This window comes from Melospiza georgiana, chromosome 8 (genome assembly GCF_028018845.1).
Source record: "Melospiza georgiana isolate bMelGeo1 chromosome 8, bMelGeo1.pri, whole genome shotgun sequence".
Taxonomy (NCBI): domain Eukaryota; kingdom Metazoa; phylum Chordata; class Aves; order Passeriformes; family Passerellidae; genus Melospiza; species Melospiza georgiana.
The window spans coordinates 24,576,247-24,595,665 of record NC_080437.1 but is presented as its reverse complement, the minus strand read 5'-3'; the positions used below and the strand labels follow the sequence as shown (position 1 = coordinate 24,595,665).

Below are 19,419 nucleotides of genomic sequence, written 5' to 3'. Positions count from 1 at the left end.
GGGTGGCATCAAAAGAGATGTGCTTGTCCGAAGAATGGAATCATGGCCATGAAAGTTTTCAAATCTGTTGTCTGCTACAAGCTGAATGAACGACTGGCTACTGAAAAACAAGCCGCTAGCAACATTTGTTAAAACTTTTTGTGTGTTCTGTTTATTAGTGCCTTACTTTGGTTTTATATTGGGATTTTGATTGGAAGTTTTCTTTTGTTTGATTTATTTAGAGATCATTTAGCAAACACTGGAATTTTGCACTCTAGGGACTCTGAAAGTAAAAGAACTCAGTAATTTTTGGAGGTTCTTGTCTCATGCACAAGAATGGGGGTTCCCAGCATCTCAGTGGATGATAATGATGGTAGAGTTGTGAGGTAAAAGGCTTCTGATGATAATGTTCATGTAAAATTGTCAAGGGACTGAGAAACCTAAACTGATAATCATCCTGTTTTGCAGGATCTCCTTTAGGTTTATATCTGCATGTAAAATGCCATTAAAATTAGAAGAGGTTTCTGTTTTGATTATTGTCTAATAATGAATTGATGGCTTAAGGTATTTTTTAAATGTCTTGCTATTTTATTTACAGCTTTCTAAGGCTCCTGTTATAAGCAAGGTGTCCTACGTGAACAGCTTAGATCATCTCTTTGAGGAGGATGAAGAAGATGGAAGGTTTGTTTCTTAAAGCTGGTTTGAAAAATGTGGGATGGTGTTGTAGAAGCTTGGATTTGCCTGGTCTCCCCAGAACTGATGGAGTTTGATTAGCAGCAGGCTAAGCTTTGCCTGCTGATGCCACCAACATACAACTGAATGACAGGACCTACAAGTGTTGCTCAAATGGTAAAAGCTGAATGACAGGCTCTCTCCAAGCAACAAGGAATGATTTGTGCTACATCTGTTTATCCCTGCAGAGCCAGGCTAAATTTACTGATGCCTTCGTTTTAGGTCACTGAGCCAGCTAGCAGCTGCTGGTCAGGCATGAAATAGAAATATTTATGTAGACTGACTGTAGTAGTTTTTTCAAAGGCATTTGCAGCTCAGTATTGGTTGCCAGATTTTGCAGGCTATGGGTGTCTTGACTAGTTACACAGGTCAGTGAACAGAACTAATGAGTATTCTTACCAGAGATCTTTTGGGTAGGAAGTGAAATGTGGTTTATGTGTTAATGGCAAGTGGTGGTTATGAGTATGTGTTTAACTGCTTATGTGATTAACTGTTTTGATTAAAGAATTTGACCCTGGTAACTATGGGCTTCCTGCCAATGGAGTAGCAGATACTCCTGTAACTAACAGTGTTTACCAAATAAAATACTTGTTTGGTGCTTAGAAAAAAGTAAACATTCAGCCATAAGATAAAAAGTTTTGTGTAATTACAAAAACTTTATCAGAGGTTCGTTGAGTATTTGTGTCTGACAGGCCAGTAATTGATTGATTGGTTGTGCTGTTGGGAATTCATTAGGTTTTTGGAAAAAATACTTTGTGTCTTGGAATAGCAAGATGCTTGAGTTTTACACAGATGCAATGCTTCACATGGTTTTGCTGTGTGTAAATGGCTCCTGACTCCAGGGCTCACATTCAGAGCTTGGGTTTTGTTGATTGTGCTGTAAATATTAAATGGTGATGTATGCTCTGCTGCTGTTATTTCAGGTTAGAGGAAATAGTGAAGCGGTTACAGGAAGACATAGAAAGAGAGGAAAATGCTTCAGATGGAGAAAAAGAGGACAATGCCAATGGAGATGATCTCCCAGAAGAACACAGGTCCTTGCAACTCCAAAACCAATGAAATATTGATCTTTGCTTTTCTAGCCATTTTTTCCCTTACCTCTCTCTGTTTCCAACAATTGTTAATATGTTTAATGAGAACCATTTTAAAATCTTTTGGGGTTGGGTTGATTTCCTTGGGTGCAACTGTATTTTAACAATTCAGTTTTCACGTAAGACTAATGTGTTCATAATCTACAAATAACTTTCTCAAGCAGGAAATAGCTTCTCAGTGTTTGAGTTGATAAAAGCAATTTTGAATTTTACAGGGCCTTTATGAAGAGATTTTCAGTAGCAACTTATGTCATACCTGATAAACACCCTGGAGAAGATTTATTTGATTTATCAGCTGCTGGGAAGATCTTCACTCAACATAACCTTGACTTGAGGAATTTTCACTTTGTCCCTCAAAATCGTATAGAATATCTGCTTGTGAAGTAAGAATCTGCTCTTCACTTTGCTGTGTTTACTTGTACAATTTTCTTGTTATTTTTAGCAGTTTTAAGGTACTGTTTAATCTTTCCATGCAAATGATCTCTGTCTTACTAAATAGGCAAGACTGGTTCCCTTTCCCTGGAATTTTCCTTTCTGGGTTAGCTATACAGAAGAGTAAATTGTAATTTGAAGCTACCTTCTTTCCTCCTCCTACCTTCTTGAAAAACCTCTTAAATGAGACATGAGGAAAATCAGCTGTTCTGGCCACTTCCATATTTCTACCACACTGGGCTGTCGTTGATAACCTTACCACTTTGTGGCAGACAAAAGCAGAAGTGAAATGTTATAATGAACACAAGCTTAACCATGTGCAGACTGAAAGACCTTTGTGGTTACCTGTTTGTGACCTTCTAGTGTTTCATTATGTCTGCTGAAAGACTTTTGGTGCTTCCATGCTGGATGGGCCTGGCACTTGGGGCTCCCTCTGATGAGGATTGCAGAGGGTCAGGATCTCTCACATCTGTTAGATTCAGTCACTGAGCCACTGGTGTGTCTCTGTGTGCATAAACAACTGCTCTGCAACCCACAGGCATTGCTGCTCTATATTTATGGGGCTGTCACACTACAAATAGCTGGACAAATACTTGCCTAATGCCACAAGTGAAAATCCTGAAAATTTCTGGGTATTTAATTTGGTATTTTATTCCAAACATGCACTGGGGGAACTGAGAGAGTTCAGTTACTCTTCAAGGATTTTTATGTACATGAGTATGTGTGGTGGTGGGTGTGAAGAGGTGGAGAGTGACTTCTCATCTCTTGAGGAAGTGGTGGTTGTGATACACTCCTTTGGCTTCAGGCCTTTCTATTAATGTTTTGAAGATCACAAGGGTATGAGCTTCAAAAGCATCTTGTAAATCAGTGACTAGAGGAATGAGGATTAAACTGATCATCCCTTGCAGAAGGCAATTATGATTTAATTGCTTATGCATTCAGCCCGGTTGGCAGGGCTGGCACAAACTGGCTGCCCAGTTGGCACAGGGAGGTCTTACCAGTCAGGCAGGTAGAGGGTATATGTGGGAGTTAGGACACAGTTACCTGATTTAGTAGACAGAGAGAATAGAGGAGACTAAAGAAGGGTGTGGGGGAAACAGGATGTCTTTAATTCAGCTGCTTATGACATCCCTGACTTTCTAATGAAGAATCATAGAGTATCCTGAGTTGGAAGGGACCCACAAGGATCATCAAGTCCAACTCTTAAGGGAGTGCTCCATTTGGGATTTGAACCCATGAAATTGGTGTTACCAGCCCCCTGCTCTGACCAGCTGAGCTCATCCTGGTGACTAAAGCTCCAATAATTCAGTAGCAGCAGTGGCACACTTTCTGTTATCCCAACAGCTACTGTTTGCACCCCACAAATTTACACAGTGAGATTATGCTGTGGGATTTTAATTGCATTAGTTTGCCCTCCAGTCCCTTTATTTAAAAGGGAATTTTAAAAATTTTGAAAACAATATTTTTTTTTCTCTTATTCTGTTGGTAGAGGTCATTGGATAGTTTAATAGTTTTTTAGTCATTTAATAGTCTCATTGAGCATAGCAGGCTGTCTGTGTAGTCAGGCATAGTGGTTCATAGTACAATAGTGTAAATCAATGTTTGTTTGAAACTATTATTCCCTAATAATGCAGATGTTTCCAGAGTGTATAGTATGGCTTTATAGAGAGAAAGATAGTTGTTCTAAAGGACATTTGTAAAGTTGATTGCTATTAAAAAATCAAGGCTTGATTACTATGACATTTTATATAAGTAATAGCATAACACCTGTTTTGCATATTCAGATCTTTCTTTGCTGTTGATGATGATCTGAGGGATGAGGAATTTCTTATGTTTTTGTGAAAGTGATGATGCAACCGCTAATCAATTTTTATCCTCTTCCTTGCTCCTGTTTTTCTCTTACAGTTCTAGTATATCACAGCAGCTTTTTTTAGTTGTTAATGGCATTCTAAGTTCTGCTTACCATGATACACCTTGTCCCATACCAGTTCTGAAGTGGCTGTTCCAGGTAAGTCTGTGCTATTCATGCAGATATCATAACTCTGTGCGTGTGCAATGTTTTTCCTGGAAGCCAGTTGAAGAACTTTGTGAATCTGTTCCATTAACAACTTTTAAATTGGATATTATTTTCTCTCCTGGGTTCTGATTTGTTCTCCCATCTGAAGCACTTTGATTGTCACTAGGAGTGAAACAATTGAGAGCCTTTTCTCCACACTCTGAGTGAATGCAAAACTACATGTCCATGTTCATATATGCTACTGCATTGACAAAGGACACAGTAAATGAGGAAAGGTGCTGTGGTCCACATCATGAGCAAATGCTAATCTTATTTCCTTTCACTCTTAGAAAAACAATACATGCTGCAGTATGCAAAAGTGCAGAAGTACCATTTTCTACATATATACAATCTTCTAAATCATCAGTGATGCCAGCATTGTCAGAAAATTTTCATTTGGAAAAGGTACCTTATGGCTCAGGAAGAATGCCTGGAGTCATTTTCAAAGGAAATGTGGTGACTCTCTCCTTTCAAGATATCTGTGTCAGTCTCTGAATCACCAGGAATTTACACAGTGCTGTTACTCACAAAAATGCCTCCCTCCAGTCTCCATTCTGTTATTAATTGCCACATTCTAACTGCACCTGAAACAAAAAAGAAATCTGGACCACCTGGGAAATTGCAGCTTCAGTCTGTTGACTGACTTTCTACATTTGCCAAAAGCAAACATTCTGCTTTTCCATGTCCTTCCCTCCAGCCAGTTAAAAAATTGCTTTCCTCCTTTCTGTGAGCTCTGGTGTTCCACTAATAAGGAAGAAGTGTGAGCCAATTGAGATCACTTGCAGAGCAGGAAACTTTCCAGCACCTGGGGGAGAAAAAGAAGTTTTTGTTAGGCCAGTGAAGTGCTCCAGGAAATCTGAACTGTACTTCGTGGTCATGCTTTTGTAGTTAAGAGTTATATGAAAAACTGAGAATTCATTGTTTGGGTTTAGTATTGCATGTGTCCAACTTGTCTGTGACTGGAAAAGGGTGTAGTTAACTCTGTTGCCTTCACTCCTGCTCAGGGAGCTCAGTTTGATCACAGATACAAATGGGCTCCAAAGGGGAATGCGATACTTTCTATTCTCTTAACCCTCAGAACTTGTTTATAAACCAATGTGGGGTTACAGCATTCTGATACTGTAAATAATTAATTTTTGATTCTTCCTTTAGAGGAGTTAGGTTTTTTGTTTGTTTGTTTTTTAATCTGTTACTCATTTTACTCTGCTGGGAAGTTTGGTGTTGATTTTGTTCTGGTTTAATGTGGGGGTTTTTTTGTAATTAAAAGAAATTGATGCCATCGTGCAGCTTGGTTTTTGATGCATAGCTTCTCTGTTCACAGATGATGTCTATTCATCCTGACCATTGTGTTTCCACCAAGATCTTGGACAGATTGATGGAGTTATCACTAAAAAACTGTAAGCATTTGAAGGATGGAAAACTGACCACCTGAGTGAAAGGACTTTTCCTCTCATCAGCTTAGAAAAGTGTTAGTGAGGAATTAAAAGGCACTAATTCTGTTGGGTGATTTTGGCTTGAATTTAGGCTCTAGTTTTACTAATGTAATGCAGAAATGGTGGGGGCTGACCTTCACTGAGTGTGTGCAACCTGTATCACAGTGTATGGTCCTGGCACATACCTCCAAAGTAGTGCATCCAGTACAGAGCCTTTTAAACTCACTCCTGGTGTTTCACAAATAGAATTAACCTGAAGAGAAGCTCAGTCTGCTCAAAAGTTTACCTTCCTTTCCATCTTTTACTTTGGATGATGCAGACATTTGTAGCTTAAGGATTACAAGATGTTTTTCTCATTGTCATTCCCAGTATGTAGCACTTCATGATTTCTTTTCCAGATAAATGACAAAAATGAAGTGAATCATACACCTGCACAGAAACACTTTGAAGGATCTGCTTCAGCCCACAGTGCTTCTAATGTCTTCTGTGTTTTGTCTTCTTCCTTTGTCTGTACTCAAATATTTCTCCACTACAAGTTCCTTTGTATGTTCCCCATGTCTTCATTCAGATCCATCAAAAGTGATATTCATTTAAGACTACCAGTTGACATTGTTAAAGTAATGTGGTTCTCTTGAAGTATTTGCTCAGGCCTGTCCAAACTGTATCCTGTATTTTAATTCTTGTTTGAAATCAGAGCTGGTATCAGAGGCAATGTAGCCTCCTTTATTTTATGCCTTGCTGGCATTAGGCTTGATTCTGAATGAACAATTCAAGATAATGGATGAGCATTCAAATAATTAAGGCTGGGAGTTCCTTGTTTATCACTTCTGTTCCAGAAACCTTGCCTGTTTTCAAATCTTCCTTAGCTTCTCTTCTAGTCCCACTGTGATAACACCCTCACCTTTGCCTACACAGGCAGTAATTTGTGTTCTTAGACAAAAATACTGCTTTGTTGCTTGTTATGCTGTTTGTGATGAAAGAGAACTATGACAGAAAATGGGTGGAACTTGAAAGCAATTGACTTGTTATGTAGGCAAGATGTGTCCCTAGTGTAAGATACTGTATTAGACTTTTTTCCTCCCTCCTTGTTCTGAAAATAAGCTTACTGTTTAATGTACTGACTGCTCTGAGATGAGAGCTGGTAGAATTGATGCAAACTGCTAAGCTTGTTTGCCTTAAAAGGAACTAATGCTAAGAACTAAATTTAAACTAATCCATTCCATGTCTTTTATTTGTAGCTTCCATCAGTGATGAGCAGCTTAAACCATGGATTCCTTCAATAGCTGATATATCAACTGTTTTTGTCAATATGGGTGTTGGATTCAGATCTCTCTTTCCATTGCAACATCTTCAACCCCCCTTCAATGAGCATGATATTTTGTAAGTGTTTTCCTTTTGATTTATTTTCCTAGATACTGTGAAAACAAGGTTGTTTTTTTTTCTCAGAATCTAGAATCAGAAGTTTCTTCTTTATTTCCTTTCCCATACTCTATAAGTTCTTGGCTCAGATCTTAGTGAGAATAAATAACTCTGGAATTCAAGCAATGCCTTCTAGGTAAGGATTCAGCAAACCAGAGCATTGTCCTTGTCCTGCATCTTCCTAGTGAGGGTTTGCAGGAATACTGGCTAAATAGCTGGGCAAAGTGATTGTCTGCAAGTGGAGTTAGATGTGTGTGTTGGGTGCTCTGGAACTGAGGAGTATTTTGATTTCAAGGCATTTTGACACATGCAGGATTTTTTTTCCTTCAGTTTGATGTCAATAAACCTTTGAGGGCTTTTGAATTGTTCATTTTTTGCTCAGATTGTCTTTCTTCTATTAGAAGTCAGGTGCAAGAATCAGCGAGTCAACAACAGCCAAGAGGAGATGAAGCCACTGCCAGTCCAGTGTTCCCCAATCTACTTGAAAACAATTTAATTAATGTGATTAAGGTGAGAAGACTCCAAGGTTTTTGTGGGTTGGGTTTCTTTTTTGTGTATGTGTGTGTTTATTTTTGGGAGGGAGGGATAGGGTTTGCCATCTAGTCCTGAGCATGTGTTTGAGTAGATGCTCTCCTGAGACTTCAGCTTCACATTCAGCAGAATTAATTGCAGGCATTTTGCAAACTTCAGTTTCTTGTCTTCCATTGGCTTCACTCCCAACTGCAGAGTTTTTCTGCTTTCCTTATACAGCTGTGGCACTTCATACAATATCTTGTCTCCCTCACATAGAAGAAACTATCCACTGATTTCAGTTTTCAGTATTACTGAAGTATTTAGAAAATATTTTGGCCTTTCCTTCAATTAAAGGAGGATTATCTATGTAGCAAAGAAAGATCTTTCCTGCTCCAGTAGTATCTAGGCAATATTGCCATTGCTCAAAAAAATGAGTCTCCAGCAGTTATTAAAATAAAAGTGTGGTGTTACTGGGAGAGAGGGACATGTTAGTAGACAAGTGTTGCCAAAACAGTACATCGTTTGAGGTACATTTTACTGTGAGTGTGGAAAACTTAAGTTCTCATCATGCTTCAAAATAAGCTAAAATAATTCCATATTTTAATGCTATGTATTTCTTTTAAAGTTTCTAGTTTTCTGTACATCAGTAATTCACGATGGATATACTGACCAAGAAATATGGCTGCTGCTTATATTGCTATTTAAAATAAGCTTGGAGAAACAGTTAAAACCTTTTCTGACAGATTTTCAGTGCCTTTTTTTCAAGCTTCTGATGAATATAAAAGACTGGGATACAAAGGTAACGTCATAAATTTATTGTACTAGATTTGTGAAACTGCAATTTCTGTTTGAAGTTTTCTTTTTTTCTTTTTTGACGTATCAGAAAAGTACTGGCTGAAGACGTAATGCAGAATTTTCAATAATAGTACAAATAATAATATGAAAAATTCAAAGCTTTGTGTTTGTGTGAGATTTAGGAAGTGGGTGGGTGGGTACACTGAGAGGGTTTTTGTTGCATTACATTGAGTTGCCTGTCCTCTTCTACAAGTTTGTTTATCTTAAGATTATGTGTGCTAAAATAGCTGTATGTTTAAAATGGCAGTCTGAAAGAATGAAGAAATTATTGCTCTATGCTGGTAAGCTGTCATTAAAAGCATTCTGATCTCAACTACCCTGCTTTAAGTTGTGTTTAGCAGACTCACCTGCTGGTGCAGCACAGACATTTTTATGTACGTCATCTCTTGTTAGATCAGTTCCTTGTATCAGTTATGCCGCCTGTGTTTCTGGGGAGTAGGCGTGTGCTCCTTTGCAACTAAAGCAAACAGCCCTTCTTCAGTTTCAGGATGTTTTGTTGTTCTTTTGAAGATGCCTGAGCTGTGCCTGTCAGTGAGTGAGCTCTCCAGCAATCCCCACAACCTCCTGTGGCTCGTTCAGCTGGTGCCCAGCTGCATCGTGCGCGGACGGTAATGACGCTGTCGTGTCAGAAATGCCTACATCATTCACACTTAAAAAACAAAAGGGATTTGTTTTCTCATATGTTACAGATGTATGTGCAGCCCTTGGTGTGCATGTATAGCTTCCTGATCACCTCTGCTGTGAAAAAGGGTTGTTAAATCCTTTATGTAGTTTCTGGGCTGTGGGTTCTTGGTGCACTGTAGCAAAGGAAGGCTTAGCTTCAGGTTCTGAAATCCATCACTCTTATTCTTGTCTGAGTGACCAAGATTTAAATTTTCTTTGGGTGATTTATGTCTGCTTCTAAGTATTATTCTGAGTTGTGTATCTTTGAAATTAATAAACTATAATGTGAGTGAGTGAGCAGAATTAGTTAGGTCGTTACCTTCAGGCTTGGAGACAAGTATCTAGCATTGTTTACTTGTGCAGAAGCTGAGCTGCAATGAGATTAAGGATGCTTCTGTTTTACTAGATAACTTACTGGTTTATATAGCACCTATATTCAGAAAATCCAGTTTAATATTTGCAAGCAAGTTTATGTCATAGCCTCACATACTTTGTAGAAACTGTGGGTTTAAAAAATTTTAATGGAAATAATTTTTAATTGTTTTTCAGGGAAGTAAAAAGGCACCTTAGCCTAGTGATAATTGCAAAATTTGTTCATAAGAAGCATGTAGAAATACCTCATGACAGTGACAAGCAGGTACTGCTTACATGTATTGTCTTTGTAGAATTTGAAAGTTCAGAAAACATTAATATTGTATGCTTGTGTTTTATGTTTTAATATTGTACGCTGGTTTTCAAGAACTTTGCCAAATGACCAATTAATAATTTTCTGTTTATATTAGTGTTAAAAGTGCATTTGCACATGTGTGTAATCTGCATGTTCTGCAGCTTGTGCTTGTTTATATGCCTAGACATTAGTTTTAGTCATTAGAAAGAAGTCTACACTTCTTTGAGTCTTCCTTTTGTAATCAGGTGGAGACACTGTTTTCATAGGTTTGATCTTTTATTGAGAAAGTGTACAAACACTGAAGTCTGTGAATAGTCAAAAGTTAGTCAAAGCATGAAAACTTCTTTTTTAATTAAAAATCCCTTTTCTGTTCCTGTTCCAATGGATAAGTAATATTGCAGGGGCACTCAGTTTCCAATTTTGTGTTGTTAGTAAGTCAGTCCAATTTGTTAATGCTTGTATCTGTAGATGTTTCTTCTGCGTCAGTTTCTGGTGCGCATGAAACCTTCTTATCTACTGAGGAAGATGAGAGAGATGAGAAAAGGGCAGAAAGAGCTTAAAGATGATGAAGTTGATGCAGAACTAGAACATGAGGTATATAGTCAAGTGCTTTTTTGCTTTTGTTTTTTATGCATCTTTTTAATATTTTATATATAATATTATATATTACAATACTATTTGGGGAATATTTCTTTTACTTTTTACGGTTCTCTATGTGGAACTGTAAATACACTGTTTAGTTACTGTTCATCTTTAAAATATTACTAATTTTGGTTATAGTCATGGGGGAAGGAAAGGAGTATGTGTTGGAGGAACCTGTATTGGGTTGTTTCGCAAACAGGGAAATGGTCAGATTTTCTGAAGTCACAGGGAAGTCTTGAGTCTCTACTTCTGTAATCAGAGGACATTCTTCCCTCCCTTCTGATGTAATCAGTGAAAACTGTTCAGTGCTGAGCCAAAACTTTAACTTCAGGTTTCAGAAAATATTTGTGAATATTTTATTAATATCTTCTCTCAAACAAGTGTTAAAAAGATTTGGTATTTCCATCCATCCAAAAATTGAATATTGGTTTGGTTATTTAAGTGGTTGTCATGGAATCTCTCAGCAAGTGTTTTGATCTGGGGGTAGATGAAGGGAAAATAAAGCCAACTGCTGAATTTAATTTTCAGTTAGTAAAACCACATTTTTATGGATTACTTAGGTTATTTAAACCAGTATAATAATACTGGTTTAAAATGTTTGTAATATGTGAATATACTGTTTCAAATTAGTTATTTAGGCAGATATGTTGATATACTTGTCCATTGGCCTGGCTGTTGGAGGATTCATTCCAGAAAGCAGAGATGGTTCCATGTCTAGATGTGAAGAGTTAAAATAATGGTGCTGTCACTGCTAAAGGTCTTTTGATTTCTCTCCAGGTATACTACCTGGTCTATGTCCTCCTGCATCTAGTCAGTGAAGCCAGTTTCCTGGATGTTGTAAATTCTAGTCAAAGGGTAAGTACCTTTAGTGGCTAGACCTTTCGATTTTAAAATGTTGTTTATCGTGCACATTTAGTGTGTTTTGGTAAGAGCTATCATGTGATGGAAGATCACCAGTGCATAAGAGCACTGGGGGAGGCTTTTGTTCTGGGCAAGGCAAATGCAGAAGAACTTCTGTGTGTTTACTGCCGAGAAAACTCTTCTGTGTTTCTGTGAATGGAGCTACCTCCAGACATAAGGCTGTGAAAGAGCAGGCATTTGTTGTGTTAATCTTTCTCAGAAGGTATCTGGAGGTAAACTTAACACAGAAATTCTAAGTCAAATGATTGTGTCAACTTTGGAAGTCGGTTTGAAATTTTTCAATCTAGGAGAAAATCACTTCAAAGATATCCAGTAAAATATTTTCAAGCACATTTCAGTTTCCTGTGCTGGAGTGCAAGGAAGTGAAAGCAGGACTGTAGCTCTTCTCTGTAGTGGTAGTTCCTTTTTGCCATGTGATGTGAACATCTAAGTAATTCTGTCTGCTTAGCCTTTCAGTATTTCTGTTCAGATTTCTGTGACATTTGCTGGGAGTTGCTTGCTGCAAGGTGTCTGTGTAAACCTTCTGCCCTGTAAAATCACTCTTGGCTTTTAAGAAATCTGTCACAGGAACTGTTTGAGAGACATAAATCAGTAATGTTTGGCTACATTTGGAAGCTTAGGTGTCTCAGTATTACTTAGATTGGTGGAGAATTTGATGTTTTCAATTATTTTTTTAGTGTCTCAATTTCTTAAGGAAGAAAAACTTTATAATTCAGTGACCTATTAGCCATCAAGTGGCAAGAGAGGTATGGCTGAATATTGTGCAGGCTGAACTTGTGCAAAATCAATCTTAACTATTTCATTTCTGCCCCTCTTCCAGTTAGAGAGGATAAATTGTGGTGGCCTTGAGACACCAGCAAATGTTTATAAATAGAATTTCAGCATGTCTCACCTGTTCTGCAGCGTGGAGCCTCTTGGCAGCTGTTCAGTGAGAGATTGAAAACAGGAATTTTATGAAGAAATTAACAGAATGTGAAAGACCTTGGGAGTCATTATCAAGAGATCCTGAAGTGCAAAACTGCTTTAATAAAAAGTAATCAGAAATTTAGAGAAAATAAAAGATCAGCACATAAAACCTTGGATATAATTTACCTGCTCAGCCAATTCCTACAAAAGAAATTACCTGAGTCATCATTACTGAAAAGGTTATTTTCAGCTATTGTAGCTTCAGAATTTTTCTGCTGGTAAAAGATGTGAATGGCACTGCACTGTGTTTGCTGTTTTGGGGGCAGAAAAGATTTGCAAATTAGTTAGCAGAACTTGAGAATTTGTGTTGTATAGCTCTGCTATACTTTGAAGCTGCTTTTAAAAACTCTTGGGCCTGCTTTACCAGGAGCATGCCAGCAACAGATAGAGGATCTTGCAATGTGACCTTGTTTTCTTTCTTTTCCCTTTCTTAACTATGTATTTCTGAGAAAAATTCAAACTGAAGCATGTCATTTTTAAATTGATATAATATTTAAATAAAGCCTGTAGTTTTGACATAGAGGGTTAATAACTGTACACTTTTGTCTTTATTTAGCAACACTTAGTGAAGCTTTGTCGTGCCTTAGTTAAGCACGTGAAAGGTGATATTAGGGAAGATGCAAGAATGTTTTATCGGTCTAAGGTAAGATGCAGAACTTGATTTTGTGTTTTGTTTTGGTTTTGGGGTGGTTTTTGTGTTTGTGATGCATGTTGTTCCCTCATCTCAGCCCTAGATTTTCTAGGAGTCCCTCATGGGCCTGGGGGTTTTTCCTCTTTTTTTCTATCTGCATCATGTCTTTGCGTGGGAATAAATACATGCCCATTTTAATTCACTGAAAATCCTCCTAATGCTAACAAAGGGACTCTTAGCAGCTCTGAAATGTGACTGGTCATGCCTTTAGCCAGGCATCTCCACGTTTAGGCCCACAGAGTTGCTCTGTTTCTCTTTGTGGCAGTCACTGGTAGCTGACTCCAGTTGTAAGAACAGAGCCTACCTGCAGGGCAGGTACAGAGGACTGAGAAACTTGCCTGTCTTGCACGAGTCTCCATTTTATTTTTCAAATAAATGAATTGATTAAAAGTGCTTTGTATTTAAGCCAGCTGTATGTGATGTAGCATCAAGCTCGGACAGCTGCCTTTTGTTTGCTTTGTCTGTAAGCCTTACATCTGATAGTCCTAATTTTGTGACCTTCAGGCTTTGCATGCTACAAACCAAGTCAGCTCAGTGAAAAAGTCACCAGCCCCAGCTTTGAAAAGCCTTGGCTTCTTCAGCTTAAATCAGATATTTGCAGTTGTGTGCTTCCTTACCTCTCAAAAACATTCTTCTTTTCTTACTCAGATTAGTGGAGCATGGATCCTTTTAACAAGTTAATTACTCTTGCCTTGGAGTGTTGTATCACTGGTTCCTTCCACTTCTGTTTCTATTTGTCTTTGCACTGAGAGGGGAAAAATCTTACTCTGGATTCTTCATTGCTTCGTTTGTGTAATACTGCAGTAACTTCTAGAGGATGCCACTGTGCTGGGTTTTAACACAGCAGATGAAGCAAATCTCAGTGTGAATGGCTTGGATTAAACACCTGCTTGTGCTTGGTTATGAAAAAGCAGAGTTTATGTGCAAGGAATTTGTTTCAGAAGCAGCCAGTGCTGCATTGTTGGCTTTTGTGGCTGCAGTTGCATCTGTTCTAGGTACAATTAGACTTGTGACAAACCTCATTTCCCAGAGATGAGGTGGTGTTTGGAGGGCAGAGGTTTGCATGGTGATTCCAAACATTCAACCTGGGGAGTCATGTGCCTCTAATGTTTGTGGAGTGCGTGACTTTCAATTCAGAGTAATGAGTTACAGGGACCTGAAGTTGAGATCATGATACTTCCTGACAATAAAATTGTTCCTTTCCAGTGTAAACCTTGTATGTTGGGTTATCTGTTTATTTTTGAGTTTGGAGCTGTGAGGGGGAGCACAGGGTATTATTTTGTAATTTTTAACAAAAATGGCTAAATGAATCAGTGTGAATTTGCAGGTAAGCTGCTTGGCTGCCAGGATATTTGAGAAATGGCAGGATGTGATACAAACCACTCGGCTTACTCAGGTACTGTAATGAAACTTCTCTTCCCTCATTGCAGGGTGCATTTAACTTTTTTTTTAGCACTTGAAAATGGCAAATCCTCTCAAGAGATTTTCTTTTTCTATATGAATGGCATGGCTGTGGAATACATTTAGGTGTGTTAGAATGGATTTGAATTAAAATTCTTACTTGGCTGGCTTCAATAAAAGCAGGATCTCCTCTCCATTGTTAAAAGCTCTGTTTTTGTAAAGGTGTGTGTAATACACTGAAATCCCAGTCCTGAGTCGACTCACTGGGCCTGTCTCTGATTACAGCTATTAGCAGATGCATCCAAAAGGAAATTGGGGCAGGAATGCAGTGAGGCACATCCTGCTGTGGTCTGGCACCATGTGGCTTTGAGACTTCTCAAGTCCAGGGCTTTATTCACATATGTTAAGGGCTCTCAACAACTCTTCCCCCTTCAAATGTGTCAAATTTCATGGCATGATGAGGCAAAGCCTCTCATGTTTGTAAAAGTATGCAGTAGTAAATAATGCCTTGCTAAGTCTCAGAAATATTTGCCTTTGTGGCATCTAGCTGGCCTTGGTAGAATAGGTGGATAATTTCTGCTGATACACAAAGTTCAGAGCTCCTTCTTCCAGCCTTGGCTTGTAAGGGTTCAGTTGTAATGTGTTGTTCAGACCACCTGTGTGAGTCCTGTCTTGGAACATAAAGCAATCTCTCTTGGAAAAGCTTAGCTTTCCAGTACTGCAGAGTATCATTTACATAAAATTTAAATTATACATTATGCCTAGTATTGATTCCAGTTAAAAACTGTCAGTAACCATTAGTAAGGACTATTGATTCCTCCCAACAATGTGCAGAAAAAGTTCTGTGTAGTGTGTGTGATATTTTATGTTCTGAGCACTCCAGAGCAAGAAGTGACACATGTAACACATGGCTACAGAATCTGCTTAGAAATTAATGAAAGTTGGTAACGAGGTGGCTCTTTCAGTATTGTTTTTTTGGAGGTATTTGGGGTTGATTCATGTATGGGAAACTGGCAAGTGTTTCAGAATAAAATTCCAGGGACTTTTTCCAGCACATTGTGGTGCTCCCAAGCTAAGCACTTGCCTACTCTACTAATTTCTTCTGACACTGAATTTCTGACTTGTATACTAATTTGTTTTTATTCTCTAGGGAAAACTGCATGACTTCTGGATGCCAGATTAATGAAATCTTGCCTAGTTAAGGGAAAATAGCAGAAACTGAAATCAAGGGGGATGTAGAATGAATGGAGCTTCACCTTGTTTGGAACAGAAGAAATCAGTCACCTGAGTAAGAACTTGAGCTTGATTCAGACAAGCTCTAGACACACGAGAATCTGATTTGACATTGTTTTTTACTACAAGTACTCTACTTCTGAAAAATTGAAGTGGATCAACTGAAAAAAACCCAGCTGTTCCTACAGCCCTATCAGAACTGGCTAGAAATATTTTACTATATTGAAAGCTGAGGGAAGTTTTCTTGTTTCCCTTGTTAGTCACAAGACCTATTTGATAACAGTAAGTATTTATTTTCTTGCCAGCACATACCTGCAAGCATTGTTTAGGTTGGCTGAGAAAGAACTACCCTGTGACATGAAATCTGAGTTTAGGAGGAGTGTTAGACCTCCCCTGTTGTGAGCAGGTGAGGAAGTGTGGGCTGAATTCATTCAGATGTGGGCTGAATCATGGTAATCTGCAAAGCAGAATTGGTATCAACATCCAGTGTCTCTTAAAAATACAAAATACAGCAGTTGCACCTTCTTTAAATGGAGAATAAAATATCATCTCAGTGGAGATTAGAGAACAGCATTTGGCTCACCTTTGTAAGACTGTGAAAGCCATATGACGACTGAATTCCTTGGTGTGAAGTCCTGCTGCACAGACAATATGTGCTCAAAGCTCCAGGAGCTGTTTATGAAATAAGCAGAGGAAGATGTGCTCTCCTTTTTGCTCTCTGTACAAATGCTATCACTTAAATCTTACACTATGGTTTGTCTGTGGAATGGATGTAATAGGAAGAAAAAGTTCAGTTATTGGGTAGAAACACCAATGGGGATTCCCACAATAAGAAATTTTTAATAATGTCAACATGTGTATTTTAGAATACTGTTTTAATTCTTGTAGATTGCTGTCTTGTATGGAATTCTGTATGATAAGAATGTAAAATAAGGCTTAAAAAATCTGCCAACTACAAGACTTTCAAATTTAATTATGTGTATTACATATAGAAGAACTGGTATAGAATGGACACATCTTAGAGGAAATCTATTAGATTTGCAAATTCCTACTAAATGTTATTTTTTTTCAAGTGTCACACTGCTATGTCAATGTCATCTTTTGCTCTTTGATAGCTCATCTGCCTTCCCTCTTGTAACAGTTGTTTACTTTGTTGAATATATTGTATGTCATTTTATTAATGTTTTTATTTTTTCACTAATATTGTATAAAGGTAAAAAAATGTGGAATGTTTACTGTATTTAATGTGTATATATTTTCTTACAGTGTAAAGTTGACATTGCTGGCCTGTATATTTTGAAGACAAAAAGGGGAGGAGTTTAGATGAACAGCTTTTGTACTGCAGTTCAAAGCATGTTGAAGCTGCTGAGGGTTTTTCCACACAAAACAGCCACTTTGATATTTACTTTCATTTAACAGAACAATGAAAAAATAAAACCAGACACTCCTTTCTAGTTAAATGTCCCCGGAGAAAATGGGCTCTGTTTCACAAAAAACAAATGGCCACAGGTCCTATTTTATTCTTATGGCACATATTACAATTCTTGGTTTCACAGCTGATTAGCTCATTATAGATGGAGACAGTCTTGAAATCATTCTCAGCTCAGCCACTCCTGTGTTTTCATGTTTAATGCCTGTTCCAGCACTTTCCCTCTTCCCCCACTGCTGCTTGGTCTGGATTTCTCTTCCATCTGTTCTGTAGCTGAGCAGTAATTCCTCAAGAGCTGAAGTCTAGGTGTGGGTTAAATTGGTGCTCATCAGAATCCTTACAGAGATGATTCCCAAGCATCACTACAGGGTCTTTACAAGAGGGTCCTGGCAGTGAAATAGCAAACCTGCTGTCCTTGTGTTTTGCCAACTCATTTGCTGTTCCTCAGCCAGGACTTACATGCATTGGAAAAGGCTGTTTCCTTTTCCTGCAAAAGGTTGTTGCACACTAAAGGTCTTAACTGCTTTGGATGTCTTCAGAGAAGCATTTTGCACTTGAGGTCTATCTTTTGATACTGGCTTGGCTATATTAAGAGCCCAATTATCACATTTCATGTGAAAATAGGTGCACTTTATTGCAGTAATAACAGGAAAAAAAATTAAAGTCTGGTTGTAAAATATGTTTGTAGCTTCTTGCCTTTTTTTTTTCTTTAATTTTCTGACAACCCTCTCTATGGCTTAAAATAACCCAAACACTTCTGGTTTTAAAGTTGAAGAAACCTGGCAGTGAAACTATTTGTGCATCTCATATTCCATAACTGTTCCTGTTATGGAACTTGGTAATGGATGGGGATTTCAGAAGTGATTAATGATATGCAGGTAGGTCTGGCTGAAGGTCAGTAGGACATTTCATTGATGCAGCAGCTGCAGGAACTCTCTGAAGTCCCCAAGATAATGATTTAGTTGAGGATGTCTTTGGGAAAAGCACGTGACTGGAATATTTGAAGTGTGTTGTTGTTATTGGTGGAGGATCTGGTTAGATTGCTGCAAAGGCATTTTAGAGGTAGGATTTCAGTGTGGAAAAAGACTTAATACTGAGGGTTCATTCACATATGGGAAACTGGCAAGTGTTTCAGAATAAAATTGCTGTGCTGGTTTTCTGAGCACAGAAAGCCAGGTCTGTCTCCATGAGAGGTGTCTGTGCTCAGCACTGCCCAGGACCAGTCCTGGGGCCAGCATTTGGGCACAGGGGCTGCAACAGACTCTGGTGCTGTGGAGATTCAGGCAAGTACTTCCAGGTAGCTGGGTTCCTCTGCCCATCCTGTCCCTAGCAGGAATACTGGAGCTCCAGTACTAATGCTGGTCTTCTAAAGGCAAATCAGAAAGGCTTCTGCTGGAGATGACCCTCCTAATTTTTCTGGGGTCCTATTCCTTGGGTTTGTGAGCTTTTGGAAAACTGCTCCTTGCCTAAAGTTCCCCAGTGGGAAACACTGCCCTCTGCCCGAGGGGCAGCTGTTTGCACTGGCATATTAGAGCTTCTTTCTGCGTCCAGAAAGAGAGAAAAGGCTCTTGGGACCGGCTGACTTTGAGCAGGGAAAAGGTTTGATGAGCTTGTAGGAGCCTAAGCAGCTGCTGAGGAGCTCCAAAGGAGCTGCCCAGAGGGGTCAGACAATCATTAGTGGATTTAGCTTATTCCTTGTGGTTTAACTTATCAAAATTCCTTTAATTGCCCTTTTCCCCATATTCCCCCCAGGCTGTGAAATACCTTCATGTTTTGCCTTGTGGATATTTTGCCAGCTTTACTGGCAGGGCCCCTTCTTATCACGTGTTGAAAAGGGCTTTCAGTGCTGGGGAATGGCGTGGGCTGCTGGTGGGAAGGATCCTAGGAAAAGTGAATTCCTTGAAGGGCTTCTCTTTGCAGAGAGGCTTTTAGTTTTGCCTGCTGATGCTTTTGTCAGCCAGTGCTTCCTCGCCTTTGCAGTCAGGAATTTGAAAGGGAGTATTTTATCTGGTAGCAAAAGCAAGGCTGGGTGATGAGTGAAGAAAAACATTTGCATCTTCCATCTTGATATTTTGATCTGTTTGGAGAAAGTCAGTCCTATGCTTTAAGGCTGCTTTTAAGTGGCGTTTGGATATGTAGTACTTTTTTGAATGCCTCCCTTGTCTCTGCATGCTGAGATGCTGCAAATGTTTCACCTCCTTCAGCTTCCCTGCCACCTCCCAGTTCCCTTTAGGGAGGTCACAGGGGAGGGGATGGAAACTCCACTGGAATTGTTCCCTTCATTGTCATCAAAGCT

General features: G+C 38.8%; 1 protein-coding gene across 2 annotated transcripts in view; it reads left to right on the top strand.

Moving 5' to 3' along the window:
* Positions 1-17,803, top strand: part of SLF2 (SMC5-SMC6 complex localization factor 2) — a 29,503-nt gene extending 11,700 nt beyond the window's left edge. For both annotated transcript variants that reach the window (XM_058029532.1, XM_058029531.1), the window contains exons 6-20: positions 578-660; positions 1,635-1,745; positions 2,018-2,185; positions 4,140-4,242; positions 5,612-5,687; positions 6,962-7,103; positions 7,544-7,652; positions 8,281-8,454; positions 9,021-9,118; positions 9,723-9,810; positions 10,309-10,434; positions 11,260-11,337; positions 12,926-13,012; positions 14,388-14,456; positions 15,612-17,803. In XM_058029532.1, the coding sequence (XP_057885515.1) occupies positions 578-660; positions 1,635-1,745; positions 2,018-2,185; positions 4,140-4,242; positions 5,612-5,687; positions 6,962-7,103; positions 7,544-7,652; positions 8,281-8,454; positions 9,021-9,118; positions 9,723-9,810; positions 10,309-10,434; positions 11,260-11,337; positions 12,926-13,012; positions 14,388-14,456; positions 15,612-15,644 (1,545 nt within the window). In that variant the 3' untranslated portion in view covers positions 15,645-17,803. The remainder of the gene's footprint in view (positions 1-577; positions 661-1,634; positions 1,746-2,017; positions 2,186-4,139; positions 4,243-5,611; positions 5,688-6,961; positions 7,104-7,543; positions 7,653-8,280; positions 8,455-9,020; positions 9,119-9,722; positions 9,811-10,308; positions 10,435-11,259; positions 11,338-12,925; positions 13,013-14,387; positions 14,457-15,611) is intronic.
* The last annotated feature ends 1,616 nt before the right edge of the window (positions 17,804-19,419 follow it).